We start from the raw sequence: 21,678 nt of genomic DNA on the forward strand, positions 1-21,678 counted from the left end.
GGAGACGTGACTTGCCCAAAGTCCCACTGCAGAGGGAACAGAAGCCAGGACACTCTGCGGCCAGGGCCCGGGGTGCACTGCCCTGCTCAGGCACGTCCTCCTTGGGTCTGTCAGCCCGATGGCTTCTGCACTGCTTGGTTACCGAGTCTCTCACATGGACTAGCAGGATTTGTGCAGCCCCTCTGGCCACCTGCGTGTTGCTGACTACCTCTCTGAAAACAGTGAGCGGAGCGTGAGGGTGGGACACAGGTCAACAAAGCGTGTCATCTGGTCAGCAAGGCTCTGCAGGTGACGCCGACACTGCCATTGCTTTGCTCCCTCATTTGCAGACAGCCACCAAGCCAACAGAGCTTGGAGCAGCCAGGCCAGGTGCAAGAAACCCTTCCTGCCTGCACTGGCCATCCAGCAAACAGCCAAAGGCTACAAAGCGTAGCCAACCAGCTCCGGTTGGAGGCTCACGTGCTCCTTGTTGCTCTCAATATTGGTCCCACAGCTGCTTGCACAAGACTGGCTGGCTAGGAAGTCCTGCTTGTAGAGACCTCACAGCCTTCCCCTTCCCATGCTTTGGTAGAGGCTCCTGAGCACCGATGCTGCTGGGACGGGTACTGCCCAGGCTGGGGCAGGGTGAGGCTTGACCAAAGTGGGTGCACATTTGGCTGGCATTAAAGGCAGGAGAGCCGAGCAGCTGCTGCGTGCAGCAACCGTCTTGTTCACCATGAGATCCATTCAGGAACATGCAGTCAACCTGCGGCCCAGGCAGCACGTAGGGCGTATCTACAGCATGGTCTGGGGATGTGAAGGTGTGAGCGGAGTCTTTCCTGGGGTGACCTCTGTGGCTGTCTGCTAAAGGGTGGGGGAGAAGGAGGAAAAGCTTGAGGGATGCAGGAGGAAGGACACAAGCAGCCAACCGCAGGCTTGGTTTGCACCGTGCACGAGGCACCTGTGGGACGGAGGGAGTAAGTCACTGCTTTCCTGAGGTGCAGCATTTGAGGCTTTCCCCAGGCACTGCTGCAAGGGGAGCTCAGCACCTGCGAGCACCCTGCTTGTGGCCGAGACATCAGAGCAGCCGTGGGTGCTAGAGAAGTCCCCTGAGGGCAGCAAGTCACCAGATTCTGCTGTCCCTGCCCGGCTCCATTGGTAAACCATCCCCAAAACGTCATCTCCAGTGGATTAAAATAGTAATTCGCCTGCCCCGGCTGTGAAACACAGAAATGCACTGTCCCTCTCAGCATCCTCCTCCCTCAGTTATGCCCGCGGGGAATCAGCAAAGCCCGTCCCCAGTCCTCTTCCCCACAGGGACACGGGGGCAAGACCCTCCACCGCCTGTGGGTCCATACCAGGGGCGTGCTCAGGACACACGGTGCTGCTGGGCCTGACCCCCCGCCGAGGGCAGCCCCTGACCTTGGTGTCCCTCCAAGATCATGAGTCAGGAGGCAGCTCTTGGCATCCTCCGTCCACAGACCAGATCACTGCTGCCTCTGGAAAACACGGGCCATGTCTAGCCTGGCCCTTCCCCCTGCTCTGCGTGGACAGAGAAGGTCCCCGAGTGCTTTGAACTCCTGCCAGAGCAGCCCGCTTGACCTGAGAGCTGTGCTCAAGCCAGCGTCCCCATCGAGAGTGTCACCCCTCCCGCTGACCTCCCCGGCCTCAAACCAGGCTGAGACTGTGAGCCTTTAACCCTTCCTTCACCCCCTCTGATCTGCCCTGCCCTCGACTCCGGGAGATGATGGGGCGGCTGCAGCCACCGCTGCCCAAGGACCAGTCGGTGTGTCAGGAGTGAGTTCCCAGCTCTGCCCCCTGCCCGAAGCCAGCGCGACGGGGACGGCTGTCAGTGCACCCACCGTCCCCGTGGCCTGGACCATGAGTGGGAAGAGCCGGGCAGGGACACGGGGCAGCCTCCACCACCGTGCCCGGCTGCGGCAGTTCCCTGCGCCCACTGCGCATCGCCGCTCAGTAAACACAACAGGCAGAGTTTTACAATCAAATATTTATGCTAGTAAAAAACATTTTACATAATCTTTAAACAGCTATGTCATCTCCCTATTTGCATTCTCTGATCTCTCTGTTTTGAATTGGGATTGGAGAATTTAGCGTATTTACAAAGAAGTAAATATTATGATGAAAACATCAGGCAGCTTAATAGTAGCTTTAGTAAAGTGCAGAAGTATTTTTGTGTTCGTGTTGTCAATTGCATAATATCTTCTGGACCTTCATAAATTAAGGGACCTTGCTTGGACGCTTGCAGCACTGTCATAAATAGTTCACAGCTTGAATTCAATAAGGCCTGTCTGCTGTCTGAACGGGAAGAGCTCGTGACATCTCCACCATAAATTCTTGCCCTCGAGCTCTATGAGGAGATAGGGAGGTGGCAGATCAGTCAAGCACCTGGCAGGCAGTGGCAAGTTCAAGTAGGCAAATGCCACTGTGATGGTGCTTACCAGGGCCTGATGCAACCAGACGGTAAGAATCATAGAATCATAGAATCATAGAATCATAGAATCATAGAATCATAGGGTTGGCAGGGACCTCTGGAGATCACCCACTCCAACCCCCTGCCAGAGCAGGGTCACCCAGAGCAGGTGGCACAGGAACGCCTCCAGGCGGGGTTGGGATGTCTCCAGAGACGGAGACTCCACCACCTCTCGGGGCAGCCTGTGCCAGGGCTCTGCCACCGTCACAGCAAAGAAGTTCCTCCTCATGTTGAGGTGGAACTTCCTATGGTCAAGTTTGTGCCTGTTACCTCTTGTCCTGTCCCCGGGACTGGGTTGTGTTCAATCATCGATGCTCACAGCTTCCTGACCAAAGAAATACCACACTTTGGGCTAAGTCCTGAGCTAAGACCAAGCTAGGATCATTCCGAGTTGTTCCCCAGAGACCACCTCTGCTTCACAGTGATGGAGACACTGCTGCTGAGCAGTGTCTGAGCATCTGAGGAGATTCGTATTTGCCCTAACTTCAGATGACTGCAGTGATCCATGTCTCCATCATTGGGACCCATTAATGGGCAGTTCAGCTGGCCCATTGTAAAAGTCTCCCTCGGGGAAAGATTTCTTCTTCCACTTTCTATCAGGGTGATGACATCCTGGTAGTAGGTATCTTCAAAGGATGTCCAGAGCTCCTTGTGAGCCTCAGCTACTGGCTTTCCTGTAACGCTTGCCCTGTACCCAGTTTATTGCAGCTGTACTTGTTATTAATGAAAGATTGCGCTCCTCCTGAGAGACATAATTGTAAAGGCAAATCTCTCTCCAGCCTTCCTCCTCCTTCAGGATTCAGAGTTATACCAGCTTGGGGATGTTCAGCACAGAGCTCTGTGCCAGTACAGCTGTATGTCCCCATGGGACCTTTGCCAGCACAGCTACACAAGCACGCAGCAAATTATCACTAGCCTACACGCGGGGTGGGGAGAGTCAGGGTCATGACTTCAGCCCGTCAGATTTGTCTTCCCAGAGCATGCTGTGGAGATGCAAGAAATAAGGCCATGGCAGGAGGGCTTTTCTCCAAATGGCACTGCCAGGTGCTAGAGAAAAGAATCCAAAGGCAAATTGGGCTTATTCCTACAGGAGAGGACAGTCTGAGCAGATGTGTCTGGTAGGATACTAGGTTTGAGTAAAAACTGTTTTCTTGGACAATTGCAAACTCTTTATGAGACCTTTTACTTGGCATTACATCCAACGCTAAGTCTTGCAGTGAATTCAGGTTGCTGAACTCAGGGGTTTGGTGTTGACAATGCTGATAAATACAGTGTGCTGGCATCAACACCAGCAGCAGCTGGAGTACACGGGCAAAAGGGCAGGTCTTCCCTGGTGCAGACCTGGATCTCCTGTGCAACGAGAAAGCAAATGGCAGAGCAGTGGGCCAGGCACAAGGCTGAGAGGGCAGGAGACAGACCCCAGCCTCACCTGGCAGTGCAGTCCTCGGGGCCTGGGAGACATCCCTCCCTCAGGCGCTGGCTCTACCAGCCCTGAGACCTGCTGGAGTCTGGCCTTCTGTGGCACAGACACTGTGTCACACGCTGACCCCTCCAAGTCCCCAGAGGGATCTCACAGAAACTTCAGCTCATTTGGGTCTTTTTTCCCACAGATGCAAATCTACATAGAAACAAACAATCTGCTTTAAAATAAATCAGTATCATAAACAATAGAGTGTGCTGGAAGATTAGAAGGGGCTGCTTCCTGGTATCTGGTGAGCAACACAGAGCTGATATCCTTATGGCTCTGGGGTGTGACTTCTCAGTTCAAAGGAATTCCCTACCATGACTAATTTATTCTGGTATTTAAGGCTCACTCCTTCACTCGCTGCCATCGATATGACCCTATTTAACAGCAGAGATGCCTATAGCAGCGCTGGAAACAGGAGAACGGGGAGCAATGCTGGTCTTCGCAGTCTTTGGTACCTACCTGCCTGTTTCATCTTCCAACAAAAGGTGTCAACTGGTCATGATGCCTGCCCTTTTCAGAGCTGAACAGTGACTGTGGTGCAGCACAGCAGCTTGGTGGCAGACATCCAAGACACGTGAGGGCTGGGCAGTGTGAACTCTGGAAACACATGAGGAACTTGTGGAGGGTTTTACTATTTCTGGGCTTTCTAAGGCAGATAGCCTCCTGGCAAATGGATCAGTATCTGTGGTGTGATCTCAGCGCCTGTCCTCCTTGCCTCTAGTCTGAGGGTTATGGGAGACAGCTTACCTCTGTTTCCTGAGGACATCAAGAATACATGTGGGCAGGGCTGACTCTCATCTAATGACCAGCACAGGGAAACACCAGCTCTGAATTGTGAATTCAGCAGTTGAGTCATTTGTGGAGACAAGTCTTGTCTTAGAGGTTGCATCACCTCCTGAAAAACAAGCATGGCCATTGAACCTAGAGCTTGCAAGCTTTGGACACTGGTATTTCCTGGAGGAGGAAAGGGAGAAGGAGGGAGGGAGAGGAGGAGAAGAAAATGTCATTCAACTGTTCTGAACTCTCAGCCTTTGTCAGTGGCGTGGTTTTACAGGGCATAGTTTGTGGCCATTCAGTTTTGGAAAGGAGACATGAGAGCCTGTCCCGGTATCAGCATCATGGGACTTTGAATCTTCACCACCTCAGAAGCCTGGGGAAGCCTCCCACCAGAGCCCATGTCTGCCTGATCCCTTCCCACACCTGCCCTAGCAGGGAGAGGCAGCAGTTTGCAAGACCCAAGCCAGACCTGTGGCATTGCTCCCCATGGAGGTACCTCAGTGGGTACAGCATGTGTACAGTGTTCACAAGGCGGCAGGAGAAGTTTCTCCTGGCCCAACCAGACTCAGGCATTGTTTAACAATCTGACTAAATGGTTTTCTTCATTATCACTTAATTCCATCACAGGCTTATCTCTGCATTAAACAGAGTGGTACATAGCACACTGTGTTTCAGTTAATGTAGGTTGCCTGGTGGAGCTCAGGAACTGGCCTGCTTCTCCCCTAAGCACCCGTATAACTTACCTAACCCTACTTACCTGGCTTGATAAGGGCAGCGCATTGCCCTCATTTGGGATGAACAACTGGCACACTATCTAAGGCATCACGAGGAGAAAGGAACAGCCATTGCAAGCACTAACAGAAGAGGAAGAGGTGGAAAGGATGGTGGCCAGGTGATAACATCTCCAGGGCCAGTAGTGTGCTGGGGTCTGTCTTTCCTGCGACTGTGATTAAGGAGCTGTTGAAGTACCATCAGAAGTGATTTTAGAAGAAATTTGTCAAATGAGTAGTAACAAATCTCTGGGACCTGGTCATCCCGGAGGACTGCAGAACTCTGAAATATTCAAAGGAACACGTCTCTGCTGCTAAGCAGTGTGCGACCCAACATCCTTATCTGTCATGGGTGGAGAAGAGTGCTAAATCTGATGCTCATTTTTACAATAGACTCCAGTGAGGATCCAAGGAACTGAAAACGAATAGATGTTCATTCCAGATTGGAAATTTGTTGAATAGATGTAGCAGAAATATGGAGGAATTCTATGTATGAGGTTTATCAAGCCCACCAATTGCTCAAGGCTCCTTGAAAGTTCACTGACAGTACAGATAAGAGTAGGTGAAAGAATACAGTGGCTGTGGATTTCCACCAAACTTTTAATGAGATTTCTCCTCAAACATCTCTAGCTCAAATCTTGTAGGTGGGAAGAGGAAGAGCCTTCCAGGGACTAATAACTTGTTAAATATAAGAATAAACGGCCATTTTTCCCATCTGAGTGAGGTAGTTTGTGGAGTGCCAAAGGAACATGTGCTGGCAGAGGGCTCCTCAGCAGAAACATTAGGGAAAACGGCTGATGATTCAAAATGACTAAAACAGTTAGAAGTAAAACTTCCTGCAAAGAGTTGCAGAATGCTCTCTCCATGCTGAATGCCTGAAAGATGAAACATCCACAGAATCACAGAACGGTAGGGTTGGCAGGGACCTCTGGAGATCACCCAGTCCAACCCCCAGCCAGAGCAGGGTCACCCAGAGCAGGTGGCACAGGAACACGTCCAGGTGGGTTTGGAATGTCTCCAGAGACGGAGACTCCACCACCTCTCGGGGCAGCCTGTGCCAGGGCTCTGCCACGCCCACAGGAAAGAAGTTCCTCCTCAATCCGATGAGATTCACCATCAATAAAAGTAAATAATGCAGAGAATGGGGAAGAGAAACAGCCAGTCTGTGCAGCTCCACAGTCAAGAGACCAACATCAGCACTCAAGGAAGAGAGACTGGGGTCTCTTCAGACTTGAGAAATGACAGACCCATGTCTAGGGGCTGCCAAAGTGACCAGTACAGTTTCTATAGCCTTCTCAGAAGAGCACCTCAGTGGTCTCAGAGTGCTGGCTCCAACACCACCTGGACAGGGAACTACATGGAGAGAAGTGCCAGATAAGCAAGATCATATTGAGATGTTGTTTGTACTGATATAGAGTTCTCCTCAGCCTCCCTAAGAAAATTCCGGTTTAACCAGGAGGTGAGTTTTTAGATGAGATCGTATGCAGCAGTTTGAGCCCCTTGTTCGACACTTCAGTCTTCCTGCTCTTCCCTTTCATTTTTGGTGTCATTCAGCAGAGTGCCAATGCTGATTTTTGGGATCTGGGCATTCAAGGGAAGGAATATCAGTGGCCAACAGTCTGTGGCTGACAAGAAAAAGGAATTAAGGAAAGCTGCAACAGTCTCATCCATTCCCTCACAGCCTTGTACTGGTAGGGAAGAGGGAGCAAAGCCATAACGGCAGCAGTCCTGCACAGGCACTGGCGTTCAGGACAAGCCCTGACAACTCTTGGGAGCAAACCCTGGCACTGAGAAACTCACGCTGTGTGAGGGGATGCTTAGGTGCCTCACACAGCTAAACATCTGGTGTAAATGTGCTCAGACAGAAGCAGGCTCACTCCTTCAGCTAATGAAGAGCTACCTACACACCCCGAGATACATGGCCAGCACAGCCTCCCATATGCAGTGCTGGTATGATACGTGCCCTCCAGAGGAACTAACTGCTCAGGAATCGCCTGCAGGTTAATAAAAAGTCCTGAGAAAAGAGTAGGGAGGAAGGAATAAAGGCATCCCATCAAAACGGAGGTCACATCACCCAGGTGGGACACCGTGTACATCCCTAGCAAATTACCGACAAGGATGTGCCCGCTAAATCACACCACACTTTAATCTGAGTGAACAGTCACCAAACAAGAAAGTAGAAAGCTTTCTTCTGAAGCATAGATACCATCTTGTCCACTTAGCCTCTGTACACTCACAGTGACTCAAGCTCAAGGAACCTGCGATCTTTGCATGACTCCTTCTCCCAGGCTTCTGCGCTTGGGGAGTTTGCAGGGTTCATCCTCCATTCTGTCATGAAACTAAGGAATTTATCCACATCAAATAGACTCCATCTGCCGCTGTCTGGCCATCCTCCCCAGTTGAGACAGACCACACACCAATTTCTTGTTCACTCTGAGATTTTACTAACCTGTTTACTTTTTCAGCTGCACATTTTGCAGCCCCTACCCCATCTAAAGGAATAATAAATGTAGTGCTTGCCCTTTTTCCCTGTTGATCATTGCCCAACATTTCTACTTTTTCTTGTGTATTCCTGATTTTGACTCATCACAGTACCTGCTTTGGAACAATTCTGAGGTTTCACTGCACTTGTGTGGGACCATGTGAAAAATTTTCTGAAAGTCAAAACCTGATTTTTTTGATTGGTTCTGTTTTATTCACTGCTTTAGAGGCACTTCTAGACTGCCCAGATACACTATGAGACCTCAGCCTGTATCCATCTCACCCACTAATCATTTTAGTACTCCATGCTAGGAAAAAAAGGAAGGCCTTTGTCTTCATTTGTCATTTAGGTGTGCAATGCATCACCATGAAAGAAGGAAGACTATGATACTCAAGGGCTTTAGGGGACCAGAAGGCTCCTACGCTGTCCTCATCCTTGATGTGGGGTCTTTCAACAAGTCCTCTTCTGTGCACAAGTCTCAGCAGAGACAAGGTGCCGGTGGTGGAGGAGATGGGAGAAGCCCACCAAGCAGAGTGCCTTGCAGCAGGGTCTAGGCCTTCCTGCCAGTATCCTCCAAGCATTTGGTATCAGACCTGGAGCTCATGTGCCCATCCATCACATCTGCAGATAATCCTGAAGGGGCAGATGGTCAGATCCAGGATGAGATCAGCACATGAGGTGCTGTGCGCTTTGGGCAGCTCACCTCACCTTGCTGGTCCTAAGCCATCCCCACTGATGGCCTTCTGCTGCCACAGGGACATTTACCCCAAGTAGGATCACACCGTGCAGTGTCTCCCTTGCACTCCACCCCTCTTCCACTGAACTAAAAGACTGGAGATGGTAACTTGCAGGCAGAAAAGGACACAAACACGAACCGCTGAAAGTAGCAGCAAGAGGGGACTGAGGAAGCACCACTCATTCTCACAGGAAGATGTAGCCTTGGAGTGAAAAAGTCCTGGAGACACTTCCTCTGGGCTGCTGGGTGACGTGTATACTGTCATGGCTGATGTGGAACCAGGGACCTCTCCATCACATCTGCAGATAGTCCTGAAGGGGTGAAGGGACAGGTCGAGAACATGAAGCGCCGTAGGGCCAGAGCCTCTGCAGGTGGGTCCCCCTAATGCATGATGGAGAAGACATTAGGAACCAGCAGGCTCCAAAGGGAGGAGGGACACCTGAGTGGGGCTTTGGCCGGCAGAGGCAGTAAATCACACAGGAGTTTGCAAAGGACAAGAAACTGCAGTTGGAGACTGTGGGGATTGATGAGTCCTTTCTTGTCCTTGAGCTGCTCATGGTGTGGTTCTGCTAAATGGTGGCATTTGTTTCAGGACAGGGTTACTTATAAGAAGTCCATTAGACATTTCAAACATAGCTGACTAAACATTAGGAAAAATTACTAAGGAACAAGCCTCCTGACCACCTTGCTGGGCACTGCAGTAAACTGTGTTTACTGACTCAGATCAATGCTTGGAGATTAATTTATTTCAATAACCTCTTCCTCATCAGACCTTAAGGAATATCCACTTCATCAGTGGATATCAGGAAATCCCATGTCCAGCCCATGATGGGGAGAGTGCTCATCTCAGGACAGCCTCCTTGCATGGGCTACATGGGGGTGAGGGACCCCAGCACTTCTCAGCTGTAACTGCGGCACTGCTGGAATCAGACCTTCTGGGGATACCAGGTTTCTAAGGTCTCTGGCACCATGGGCCTACAAGTCTGGAAGCCCTGAAATTCCTATCAAGAAGCCAAAATGTTTAAGAGGATTTCCCAGAAACCACAGGATTAAAAAAAAAAAAAAAAAAAAAAGGAAAAAAAAAACAACAAAAGAAAACAAAAAAAACCCTAACCAACCAAAAAACCCAACAAAACCTCAAACCAGGTCTGAGGGAGTTTTCAGGTGGGTGTTTATTATCTAGCGGGAATTTAGGCAGCTTCCTAGGTGAGACGCATGTGTTGGGGAAGCTGAGACCTGTCCTTGACTTAGCTTGACTTGTTACAAGGTAAAAGGTGCCATCAGTTCATTTCTTTCCACTCACCTCAAGTGAACCCGACGTGGGCTTGCGGGGGCAGACACCCTCAAAGGATCTATATCTCTTTACTTTGCGTGTTTGCAAAAAGTTTTTCTTCTCTGAGAGGATGTTTGGTCGGTGGAGAAGCGTCCTCCGCTGCAGCACCATCCTACGCTCCTCCATGTGCCCAGCCTCCTCACGCTCATCTGCAGCGCAGGAAACCTTAAGGCAAGATTTAGCCCTGCCTTGTATATTTGGCGTTATTCTGAGTGTCTGTGTATAGCAGAACAAGAAGGCGTGTTCCAAGTGCCTGCACCATATCCTACCTGAGCCACGGCGAACGTGAGCATCTCAAGTGGATAATACTGTGGATGCAGTCACGTACTGACAAAGGTGTGCACAGAGCAGCACAGTTTTGGGCACGCCTACGCTGCAGGAGGGTCGCGGAGACGAGACACCTGAGCGCCCCTGTGCTCGCTGCCATCTTCCCGGCGCGGTCGGGGCTCTGTGCAGCCCAGGCACTGCCTGCTCTGTGCGCCAGCACCCAAATTCCCTGGGCGAGGGGCAGCAGCAGCCGCAGCCACAGCCCCGTTTGCTGAGTAGCTGCGTCCTCTGGCTCCCTGATGGGAAGGGCATCCAACACGGCACTCAGGACCTGCACCCAGCCGTCCCCTTGGCCCGGGACACTTGCCCTGACCGCAGCCCTTCCTTCGTCTTAGGGTCACACAGACCCTAGACCCACACTGGCCGCCCCGGCGCAGGAGCCGGGGTCCGGGGGGCCAGCCTTGCACCACGCTGCAAAGAGTTAAGCCTTCGCTCTGTTGATATTTCCAAGCAGCTCCCAAAGTCAGCCCAGACGGGGAGCGCCCTGATTGGCTGCGTACCGGCCGGTAGTAATTAGTATCAGATATCAAACTTCTGTCTTTGCTAAGACCCTTTCCGATAGTCGCTGCTCCCCGCTAGACGATGACATCAGCCAGGACACCCAGCTGCTGGTAGTAAACTCCGGGCGGGAGGAGGCTCTCGCCAGCTCCACGTTAATTAGTTCAACACAGCCCAGGGGCAGCAGTCGGTGTCTGTGGAGGGTCAGTGCTGGATGGGACCAAATCTCTCAAAGCCACTTGCTGCTTCTTGCTGGCCAGCTGTAAAAGCACCCAGAGAGTCCAGGAGAGCTGGATGAATGCTGAGCACTAGCCGTGGTCTGGTCGGCTTTTCCCTGTGGAGGAAGTTAATGGTTTAAGTGAGGGGCGTCTGGATCCGGTCCCCGAGTCACCATGACACTCCTGGGGTCTGAGCACTCCTTGCTGATTCGGAGCAAGTTCAGATCAGGTAGGGGAAACCTCGAGATTTCTCTTAAAACTTCTCTCTCCGGCAAGCCGTAGCCACAGACTGTTTTGCATTAAATGTGTGGAAGAAGCATGTGAGCAAAATATTCAGGGGGTCGTAGAGCTGTCACAGCTTTGCTCTTACAGAGGCTGTTCCGCAAGTGGAGAAACGCATCTTCTTTCCTCTCGGTTGCTTTTTTTTTTTTTCCTCCTGGTTTTTCATTGTCTTCGATTTATGTCTGTGGTTTATTTTGGTAAAACTGCAGTTCCCAGGTCTCCTGCCCTGGCCCTGATGCAGAGGATAAAGGCAGGAAGCCAAAAGGGCATCTGGGATAAACAAGGTACCTAACGCCATCCGAATATTCCAGGTGCTCGTGTGGGTCCGTTCTGTAATAATCGCAGTGAGGATGGGCCTGACGCTCTCTGCCATGCAGGCAGCTGACTTTGTTCCATTAAGTTGTGACTAATTGGAGAAAAATGAATTTGAAGAAATGCGTCATTTTTAGAAGTAAAAATAACAAATGGAACATGAAAAGTATTTAAAGTGACATCATCAGAGAAATAAAACCAGAGCCACACAATTGATTGCCACTCTCGGAGGGTTTGCAAGTCAAACATGCCTCCGTCTTGTAAGTTAGGGGAAGCACCGGTAAGGGGCTTCTCAGAGGACGCTCAGCGCGAGTGAAGGTGAGTGAAGGTGAACTATGGGACAGTCACTTCTAAAGCAGACCCTCTGCTGGATATTCATGCCTTTATTCACTGGCTTTATTTATAGTAAGTATGCCGCGTTTGTGAGTGGGTATCTTTACTTGTAATTTTTTAAATGAACATAACATACTGTAATATTAATGGTAATGGTAATGTCAAAAAATGTTGTCGAGGAGCTTTCTCTGACCTTCCCGGCGGTGAGGTTCTTCCCGGGAATGTTATCTGTGAGGATGTTCAGGCAAACCAGCTGTGTGTGCCGTATGGGACGCTGTAAAACCGGACGGGGCAGTCACGTTGGAACATGCAGCAGGTCTGGCATGTCACCCACGCCGTGTGTGTTTTTGCCTCCTTGTGCATTGCAGATAATGAAATTAGAGATTTATGATACAGATGGTAGACATGAGTGGTGTTATCAGGATCTCTTAGATAGCTGGGTGGTCAACTTAAACTTTGTTTTCTCAGCAAATACAAAGTTGGCAGTTGGTTGAAAACCCAAGAGTGTGTGTGCAAACACAAGTGTCCTAGTCTGGCTGAATTATACACAACTGGGGTCCAGGGCTTTGGTGTGGTTTCCATATCGCTCTGATCTTACATTTCATTAGATTAAGTCATTCCTTAGATTTTGTTGGTATATTATGGTACATTGCTGTTCATTTGAAAAAAAACCTCGGTCTGTAACAATTCCTCCAGCAACTACAAAGCAACACTGCCACCTTTCTGACAGAGGAGGATGGGCTCTGCTACATGTCCCTGCATTCTTTTCAAATGAACCAGTATTGTTTTTAAGCCTCATTTCTGGTTTATTTGTAAGCTGGCTTTATTATAGAACCAACAATGGGATCTCTAAACATATTTTTCAAATGATTCTCCAGTAAAAGTAAACTTGGTGGGTCTTTGCATCCATAAATTCTTGTGCCTTTCAGCATTTCTAGGGCAGTCAATTTGCAGGGCATTCTTTGGTTCATGACTTATTCCCACAGCTGCCATCCCTCACTGTTGCCTGGTGAAAGATAGGTTTCCCGTTTGACAAGATTTCTCTGCCTATTTCTTCTGTTTGAGGCGGGCTTGCCAAAATCCCAAATGTGTGTCTGCATCTCGCTGTCCCCACTGCTGGGACCGCTGCAGGTAACGTGGGACATGGCCACAGCGCAACCCTGGTCATCGCTATCTGTGGGACAGGGGAGGAAGGAGGGATGCTGAGGAACACAAACAAATCACAGTGCTGCTTTCAATTTGTGCTGGATTTTTAGTAACGTAGAGAAGAAAAGCTAACATGCGATGGTTGAAGTGCTCAAATCTCCTTTATGTGCAAAGTCTCTATGGGGCAGCATTTCCTGTGGTGTCTCTGCTCCCTGTGCAGACTTCGGGAGATGTAAACCCCACAAGGACGGCAGGAGGTGCAGAGCTCTGATTTACTGTCCCCCATTCGCTCGGCGGAGGGATGAACATCTCAAACAACCCATCGTCCTGCACGACCCCCTTCTGCATGGCTCAGGGCTGTGGTGCGCTGACAGACAGCAGCAGTGTCCGCGGACAGCCGCACCGCTTGCACGCAGCAAGTGACGGATGCACCAGGAGGGATCAGGCCCTGTAACGCCAAGCCCTGAGGAGCTGCGCTCCACGATGCGCCGTTGCTTTGGAAATGGTCTTGCGCTGGCAGGTGTGAGGCTCTGCTTGCTCCCCAGGTTTGGGAAGGATTAGCTGTGCTCCGTGAATCATGATGAGTCTGAATCCCTGTTGAAGGATTCCAGGCCAGCATTAATGAGGGCTGAGGTAAATCTTAATAACTAAATTTTTGCTGTCTCTCCATGGCTTGCACACACTGGGCAGCTGGAAGAGCTATGTGTGTGTTAAAGGGTGCTAGAGATATATTACTTGCTTGTTATTTCCTCATCCCAGAATCCCTTTAATCTCTGTGGCACACAGCAGGCAGAAAGTGGGGCAAGGAGGTGACAACTAGAAGATGATGGCACGTAGGTGTCCCTCCTAGAGTGGCTCAAGCGTCAGCTTTCCAGTTTCTTACTTCCATCTGGCAGCGTCAGTAACAATAAAAAGAAAGAGTTTGTCCGGGAAAGGCTGATCTGGTGGAGGCAGCGGCTTTGTCACACAGTCCCCAGCAACCCTCCCTTGACTCCCACAGGGTTTTCTCCTGCTCTTCTCTCTCCAGTGGTCCACAGTGAAGGACCAGCATAGCCGTGAACTGCGGAGAGATGGTAGCCACCCCAGCGCAGGGCACCAGGAACCACCCCATAGGAGACAGACCAAATCACCAACATGCTGCAGGCCTTCAGGTTCCCCCTCCCCTTCCTCGAGGATTTGTGAGCATGTTTATTTTGTCTGTTTTGCCAAAGATAAATATACTGATCTGAGGTCATCCTGACAAATTTTGCAGGAATTCAAGCCTGCCATGCTATCCCATGTGCTCCAATTATCAATGGGATTGCACTAAATCAACTAGGACATCTAAGGGCTGTTCCAGAAACATATTTAACTCTTCCCAGAGACGATCATTTCTGTGAAGTGATCTCCCGCTTTGAATACAAACCAATTGTACTCCAGCAGCAGAGAAGCGTTGTCATCGGACAGAGCAAAGAAAGCTGGCAAACGCAGACTTAGCCTTAACACTGACCTTTTCTGTCCGACGACATGGAAAGAGAGTTTCCAAGGCCAACACCTGCATAACATCAGTGGTAGTTCAGATAATCAGTGAGAAGTGAAAGTTTAACACTCTAAATATGGCCCTGCGTGGCTTGGCATGGGGTAATATCCAGGCCTAATTGTGGACACATGGGTGTGAATTTGCAGAGAAAACTTGCCTGGCTACACGGAGCAAAGGATTCCTGCTTGCACATAGGGCTTGAATGAAGCTGGCTGAGGTGGGGGAGGAATTTAGTCTGTCTGCCTGTGACAGAGAGAGGGATTTGGACCAAAATCAGCAGGTTAATAAAGGCAGAAGAGAGTAGGTCTTTCTTGGTAGGGTGTTAGGCCAGGCATTTTGGCAGAACCTTTATTTTCATTTTCCCAGTGTCCAAAGATAAAGCGTGCGCATGTGTTTCTTCTCAGATCATGAACTCATACAGTTCACAACTGGTGTGTGCGTTCAAACCATGGCCTCTGTAACTGGTGACACTGTTTTGTGATTTCATGGTGTTTTTGTAAAACGCTGCCTTGATATAGATCGGTTTGTGCTTGGTTTTGTGTTTCCAGCATCTTATACCTTGGTGTTTTACCTGACAGGCGTGTTTCTCTGTCAGTCAGGCATGTGTTATAGCACAGATTGAAATGTGCCTCACTGCTTGAGGACAAGGATGGATGAGGTGCTCACAGGGATGCTGAAGGGATGCTGAAGGGATGACTCTAAGGAGGGCTGGTGACAGCCTGCTCTCCAGACCGCGGCGAGGCTGGGGTTGCACATTATGATGTGCTCCACAGCTCTTGGAAGGATTTCACAGCTGGTTGTTTTTCAGTGGTGACCTGTGGTGGTCTGGGATCCTTACTGGTGGTTCTATGTCTCTTCCAAGGCACCTGCAGGCCCGGATGTCGGTTTAGCGATGTCATTCTCACCAATGTAGATGAGATTTTTGGTGCAGAGCAGCCTCCTGGGTAACACACAAATTCGTAGCACATCTGCCTTGGAGAAGGTAAAACGTTCCCACCTCTGAAGTGGGCAGAGGTAAAGCTGGTGTGGCTGGGACCCCTCCGAGGCAGTGCCCAGCCAGGAGAGGACTGACCAGGGCTTTCCACGGCTCTCCTGGCTGAGTGGTGCCATTTTCAGCTGGGCTATGGCTGGCTGAGCTTCATCTCTGCTCACACGGGTCTCACAAGGGCCATGTTGTCAGAGGATAACTTGGGCCTGGAGATGTGATGCTACAGAGAAATCCCTTTGTGGCACCTGGCCATCAGCAGAGTAGGTGGGCCGAGAGCCATGGAGGGGCTCGGGACAGAGCCCGGCCAAGGTGTTTTTGCAAAACAGCAGCTCCAGAAAAGCATCCTACGATGCTCTGCTGGACCAGTGCTTCACCCTGCCGGTGGTGGCACCCAGGACTTTGGCTGGCTTGTCACCCACCTCAGGGTGACTCCGCATTAATTCACACAAGTACAGACCCCACACCAGGAGCTTGGTGTCAGCCTGTTGCTCAGCCAGGACAGAGCACCACTGCTCCTGGCTGCCCTGCCCTGTGGACGTCCTGCTTTGACAATGCTGCGAGAAACAGCCACAGCCCCGAGAAGGCCACAAGCAACACAAAGGCACCCTGCCACGGAGCCAGCCCTGCTCCTGCCCTGCTGGGACCTTGGGATTGTCGAAGGATCCCACATGTGTCTCCCCCTGGGCAGCTTCTCTCCCCCTGGCATGCTGGCGTGGGAAAGCCTCAGACACCACCTGTAAAGACAGTCCCAAAGCAGGCAGCAGTTCTGCCCTTCAAGGGAGGCTGAGTCCCAAACAGGGCCGTCCTCTGCCAGCCAGTGTGTGAGCAGGGGCGAGTCACAGGGTTCCTCTGGTACACACCATGGCCATGGACAAACACGTGTTTCACATTTGCTCAGCTGCCGTTTGACATGCAACAAAGCTGCTGCTGTTGAAAACAGGAGTCCCTCCTCCCCATCACCTCGTTCCTCATTTGCAGCCAGCTCCCCGCTGGCCCAGCAGAGCAGCCCCCATCCTGTGCACCATTCAGCTGCACTCATGCTCCTAAAACCCCAACTTTGGGCCACAAAGGGCAAGAATGAGCTGCTGGGGTGGCTGGCAGAGGGGACAGTGACTTGCTGCTGCTCTTCTTAGTGGCAGTGACAGCTTCAGCTGTTTGTCAAACTGCTGACTCCCATCATGGTCATGCACTTCGGCAAAACTTGTATAAGGTGGTGCTTCTGCTGGTCCCCTTCACTGCACAGCCCAGGAGCACCGGGAAGCAGCACGAGGTGCAGGGATCAGCAGGCAACTGCCCAACCATCAGTTCTGGTAACAGTGGTGACTTATTTCAGAGGAAGATGAGAGCACAGCAATTGCACTGGTTGTGAATGTGGCTCCCAACCAGAGCAAAGGTGCTGGCACGGACCAGGCAGGGAGAAAACCAGCAATTATTGGAATTTCACCTGAAACCACACAAGAGAGCTGGGAAGAGCTGAAGCAGTAGAGCCTCTGCCTCAGTGACTCCCACTCCCAGAGGGTCTGTCAGAGATAGATGGTGGGTCTGAAGTCAAGAAGCAGCAACGGATCTGCAGCTCCACCTGGGCAGCTTGTCTCAGCTGTGAGCCTGACCTGAATGCTGAGAAAGCCTCATGCAGCCTCAGAGTTTCCAGGGAACCTGCTCTGGCTGCTACATAAGTGTTGGTGGGAAGGGGCGAGCTCTGATCCAGCCAGCTTCTTGGATACAGACCATCACCAACAGTAGGTCAGGTCAGCCATGGCTTTGCCTGCCTGCCCTGGTCCTGAACCCTGCGAGAAGAGCAGTTTCCCCACCTCCCTGGGCAATGTGCCTCTGTGCTGCTCAGCCCCCTCTGCTGTTAAAGCCAGTTCCCCAAAGAGAGGAGGGTGCTATGAGTGCTTTGGCAATACCCCCAGAATGGGGGATGCTCTGATGCAGGTGATAAAAAAGTCCCATCCCGTCCAGCTGCAGAGCACTGGACCCAAAGTGCCCCCACAGATTGAAGCAGAAGGCCAGGTCTGCCTGCTGCTGGGGTGGAGGGAGGATTTGCTCATGTCTTTCCCAGTGCATCACCAGGCCAGGCAAGGCCCAAGCTATCCTCTTAGCTTCCTAAAGCTCTGAGGTCAACTCCTTGGGACGAGGATGAGTCATGACTGTGAGTCATGGACAGTGCTCAGAGCTTGGGCCACCAGAGCAAGCCATGACTGACACCAGGAGGTCTTCACTGCACCGATGACACAGCCCCACTGCAGAGGATGCTTCTGGAAGCTGTATCACTAAATGAGACGGCGTTAGCATAGAAGAGAGGATTATTTCTAGCAGAAAAAAGTTCACGGGCAAAATTGCTGGAATAGCTGTGACAGGCCCTGCATCATCTAGGGAGGGATTTCTCATCATGGGGTGCCATAGGAGAGAGCAGGTTTGCTGAAAGCAAGGCTGTCTCTCAACTGATGGCAGCTGATGGTGCCAGCACAGCTTGGCACCACAGGGTGACCAGTGTGCCTGACTGCTCCCTTGGGAGTACTTAGAATAGTTTGGGTTGGAAGGGACCTTTAAAGGTTGTCTAGGTCTTCTCTCCATCCAAGCTGGTGCAGACAGGGAACAAGGATGCTGGGAGTGTGGGACCAAGACTGTCCCACCAGCAGTACTCTAGCCATCAATCTTTTTAACAAAAGAGTTCCTCTGAAGTGTTAGCAAAGCAGTTTCCTTGAAAAATAAGAATATTCGGGAAAAAAATGATTCCCGTACGTGGTGGGTGACAGCATCCTCAAAGTGAGTCACCGGTAGCACTCAGAGCTCAGGCTTCCAGACAGGTTGCGAAGGAAGAGAACAGGAATGCAGCTGGGGTCAGATACAACTTCAACAGATTTCAAGTCCCCTTCAAGAAACACCTAAGTGGCGGTCGTTGGGATGGTGCCAGGGGCTCCTCCAGCCCTGCTTTTAGGCATTTTTGGTTGTAAGGGAAAGGTGCAAGCCTGGAGCTGAGCTGCAGGCTGCAGCACTGACTTGGAGACTGACGAAAGTGGTGGCTGCTTTACTTCTTCCTGCAGGGATGTTCAGTCTTATTGTCTGATGCTGTCCACAGCTGCGCTTCTTCAGATGGTTTGCAACAGGATTTGGAAGTTCATAGAGATGATATTTGGAAGTTAAGGCATGCATCCTGCTGCATGAGGGGGTCCAGAGATGGATGAATATTCAGTGGCTGAAATCACTGTTTCCACCATTGAGCCTGGGCTGCTCCTGGAAATGGCCGGCGTCTGCACACGCCTGTCCTCACATTTTCTGTCAGTTTGCCCTGAACAGGCAAGGCTGGATAAACTTTTCCTCTTTGCCCTGTGGTTTAAGAATAGGCCAGGAAGTTTGTAAGCTCAGCATGGCCCAAGAAGAACCACGTGTCTGGGGGAGGTTGCATGGCCTGCCCATAGCCGCTCACCCACGGTAGAGCTTAGCTCTCGCGCTCAGAACAGCTTCTGTCACTGCTGGGTCACAGTCTTTATACCTGTCAGCATGAAAAGCAATTTGGAGACTTTTCCTTCCTGCACAAAGTTACCATTACGTAATATCAGGCCCCCTCTGTGATGGTCTATCAGCAGAGCTTAGCGCAGGAGGCAAAGGAGAGGCTGCTGCTGGAGCATGGACCAGCTGTGGTAGGGTTGGCTCCCCTGGGTTGTGCACTGTTTGCTGGCAGGCAGTAGGACCTGGGAAATCTGGGGTCCTGAGTGCACGCAGCATCCAAGCAAAGGCAGAGCTATGGCAGTGAAACCTCCATACGTTTTCAGCACTTCTTGCATCAAGGCAGATGCTATATCTTATAGCCACCACACTGGAAATCATCATCAACTTCCAAGCTATGCTTCAAGGGAATTTGTAACATCTTTTCCTCTAAACAGGCCTGGCTGACAGCTGATTGCACCCTGAGGCCGCTAAATTATTTGTCTTCTAGGAAGGGCTATGAAATAAGCAGAAGAAGCAGAGAACGTGGGCTTTGAATGCACAGTCATCTGACCAATAGCATCCCCCTTGCTCATTTGGATGAGGTGTATCACTTGGCCTGGTTGTGTCGGAAGTTGGAACAAAACAGTGCAAATAATTTGGCACGTGTGGGAGCTGTGAAGGGAAGTGATGGAGCATCCTCACATGGGATATTTTACAGCTACACAGGGCAGACCGTTGTGTCCTTGGCAGTGTTGTATCTGTTTCTAGACGTCTGCTGTCTCTGATTCCTGTTTGATGATGAGCTGTTGTGTGCAAATTGCCTCAGTTTAAGGGAAGATGCTCTAATGCCTGGGACACTGGACCAGGACCCAGGAGAGCAGAGTATTCTTGGATGAGCTACAAAGCTTCTTCATTCTTGGACAGTCTCCGACCACCCTTAGCTCACTTGTTCCATAAAGATACATCTCTTCCTCAGGGAAAGATGGTTCTTCAATATTGTGACCAGTCACAGAGAAGGTTCTACACAGAGAAACTGGGGTCCACCTCACTCTGTGTAAGACACCTGCCATGAGCTGGCTACCATTAAACTGCCTCTATAGTCAAGGAGGAAAGACAGGCATTCCTTAAGCATGGACTACCAATTTGGTTTTGAGGTCCCCTGAGGGTGATGATCTGCAAGGGGGTGTAGATAACTGGGTCCGATGTAGATAAATCCATGTCCATGGGCAGAACCAGCAGTTACTGGGGGTGGTGCTGTGGGGCAACGGAGGGCTACAGACTTCCCTGACAGCCAGCGACTTCCAGTCACCAGCTTCACTCTGGCAAAAAGGGAACCCCATGCATGCAGACTTCCCCAGGTACTGAAGGCTACATTTTTCCCTCACAGCAAGAATCTATCTTTGGAGTCCTAAGAAGAGCTGGAATTTGGCAGGAGATCATTGTCCCACGTGAGGCCTTCACTAAACATTTGCTCTGAATGTGAGACATGGTTTGTCCAGAGGACATGGAAAAGTCACGAGCAATGGCATCTCAGGGAGCCTTGTGATTTGGGGCCTCCTCTGGAAGGGATTATTATCCAACTCCATCCCACATGCCAGAGAAGGCGCATTGTGGATGTGAGCTGGTGGCAGAGCTCCTGAGGACAAAAAAGCCGTTCTTCCCCCTCTTCCCCTTCCACCACCAGCTCTCTCAGGGCAGACAAGGGGATGCAGTGGGGGGCTGTGCTGGTAGGCCAGGGATATGCGTGCAGTTATATAGTGAGGGCTGAAAGATATATGTCCTTGTGGCAAGCTGTACTGAGTGTCCAGCAGGAAAATTTGGAAAGGATTTTTATGTTTCACCTTGTGATACAAATGTTGATCTTCTTGAAGATAAATTTGCAAAAACAAAGGTGTAGAATATGTTACTAACTCAAAGTACAGGCAGGGTTACCTGAGTGATGGGATGGACTAACATGTGCAGTCCTGGGCCATGCAGATGGCTGCAGCACCTGGCACCTGGCACCTGGCTGCAGGTGTATGGTGGGTTGCCATTGTATGCTGTAAATATTGAGAGGTGCTTCTTCGTTAAACATGTAATCATAGAATCATAGAATCATAGAATTGTTGAGGTTGGAAGGGACCTTTAAGATCATCGAGTCCAACCTTTAGCCTACCCTGACAAGAGCCACTTCTAAACCATGTCCCTCAGTGCCCCATCTACCCTTTTTTTAAACACCTCCAGGGATGGTGAATCCACCACCTCCCTGGGCAGCCTATTCCAATGTTTAATAACCCTTTCAGTGAAAAAATGTCTCCTAATATCTAATCTAAACCTCCCCTGACGTAACTTGAACCCGTTTCCCCTCGTCCTATCACTTGTCACCAGGGAGAAGAGGTCAGCCCCCATCTCTCTACAACCTCCTTTCAGGTAGTTGTAGAGGGTGATAAGGTCTCCCCTCAGCCTCCTCTTTTCCAGGCTAAACAACCCCAGCTCCCTCAGTCGTTCTTCATAAGGTTTGTCCTCCAGGCCCCTCACCAGCTTTGTAGCCCTTCTCTGGACACGCTCCAACACCTCAATGTCCCTCTTGTAGCGAGGGGCCCAAAAC

General features: G+C 50.7%; 1 protein-coding gene across 9 annotated transcripts in view; it reads left to right on the forward strand.

The window, feature by feature from the left end:
- Positions 1 to 21,678, forward strand: part of MYOCD (myocardin) — a 260,906-nt gene that overhangs the window by 210,227 nt on the left and 29,001 nt on the right. For 4 of the 9 annotated variants that reach the window (XM_063352326.1, XM_063352330.1, XM_063352328.1 and 1 more), the window contains exon 1: positions 11,883 to 11,991. The exons of 1 other annotated variant lie outside the window; for it this stretch is intronic. Coding sequence is in view for 2 of the 8 variants with exons in the window: in XM_063352323.1 (XP_063208393.1) it covers positions 12,009 to 12,078 (70 nt within the window). In the remaining 6 variants the exon portion in view is untranslated. Of the gene's footprint in view, positions 1 to 10,951; positions 11,309 to 11,882; positions 12,079 to 21,678 lie in introns of those variants that run through there. 4 more of the 9 variants (XM_063352324.1, XM_063352327.1, XM_063352329.1 and 1 more) reach the window with 4 other exon arrangements.

The sequence above is a fragment of the Chroicocephalus ridibundus genome, chromosome 14 (genome assembly GCF_963924245.1).
Source record: "Chroicocephalus ridibundus chromosome 14, bChrRid1.1, whole genome shotgun sequence".
In the NCBI taxonomy this organism is placed as follows: Eukaryota; Metazoa; Chordata; class Aves; order Charadriiformes; family Laridae; genus Chroicocephalus; species Chroicocephalus ridibundus.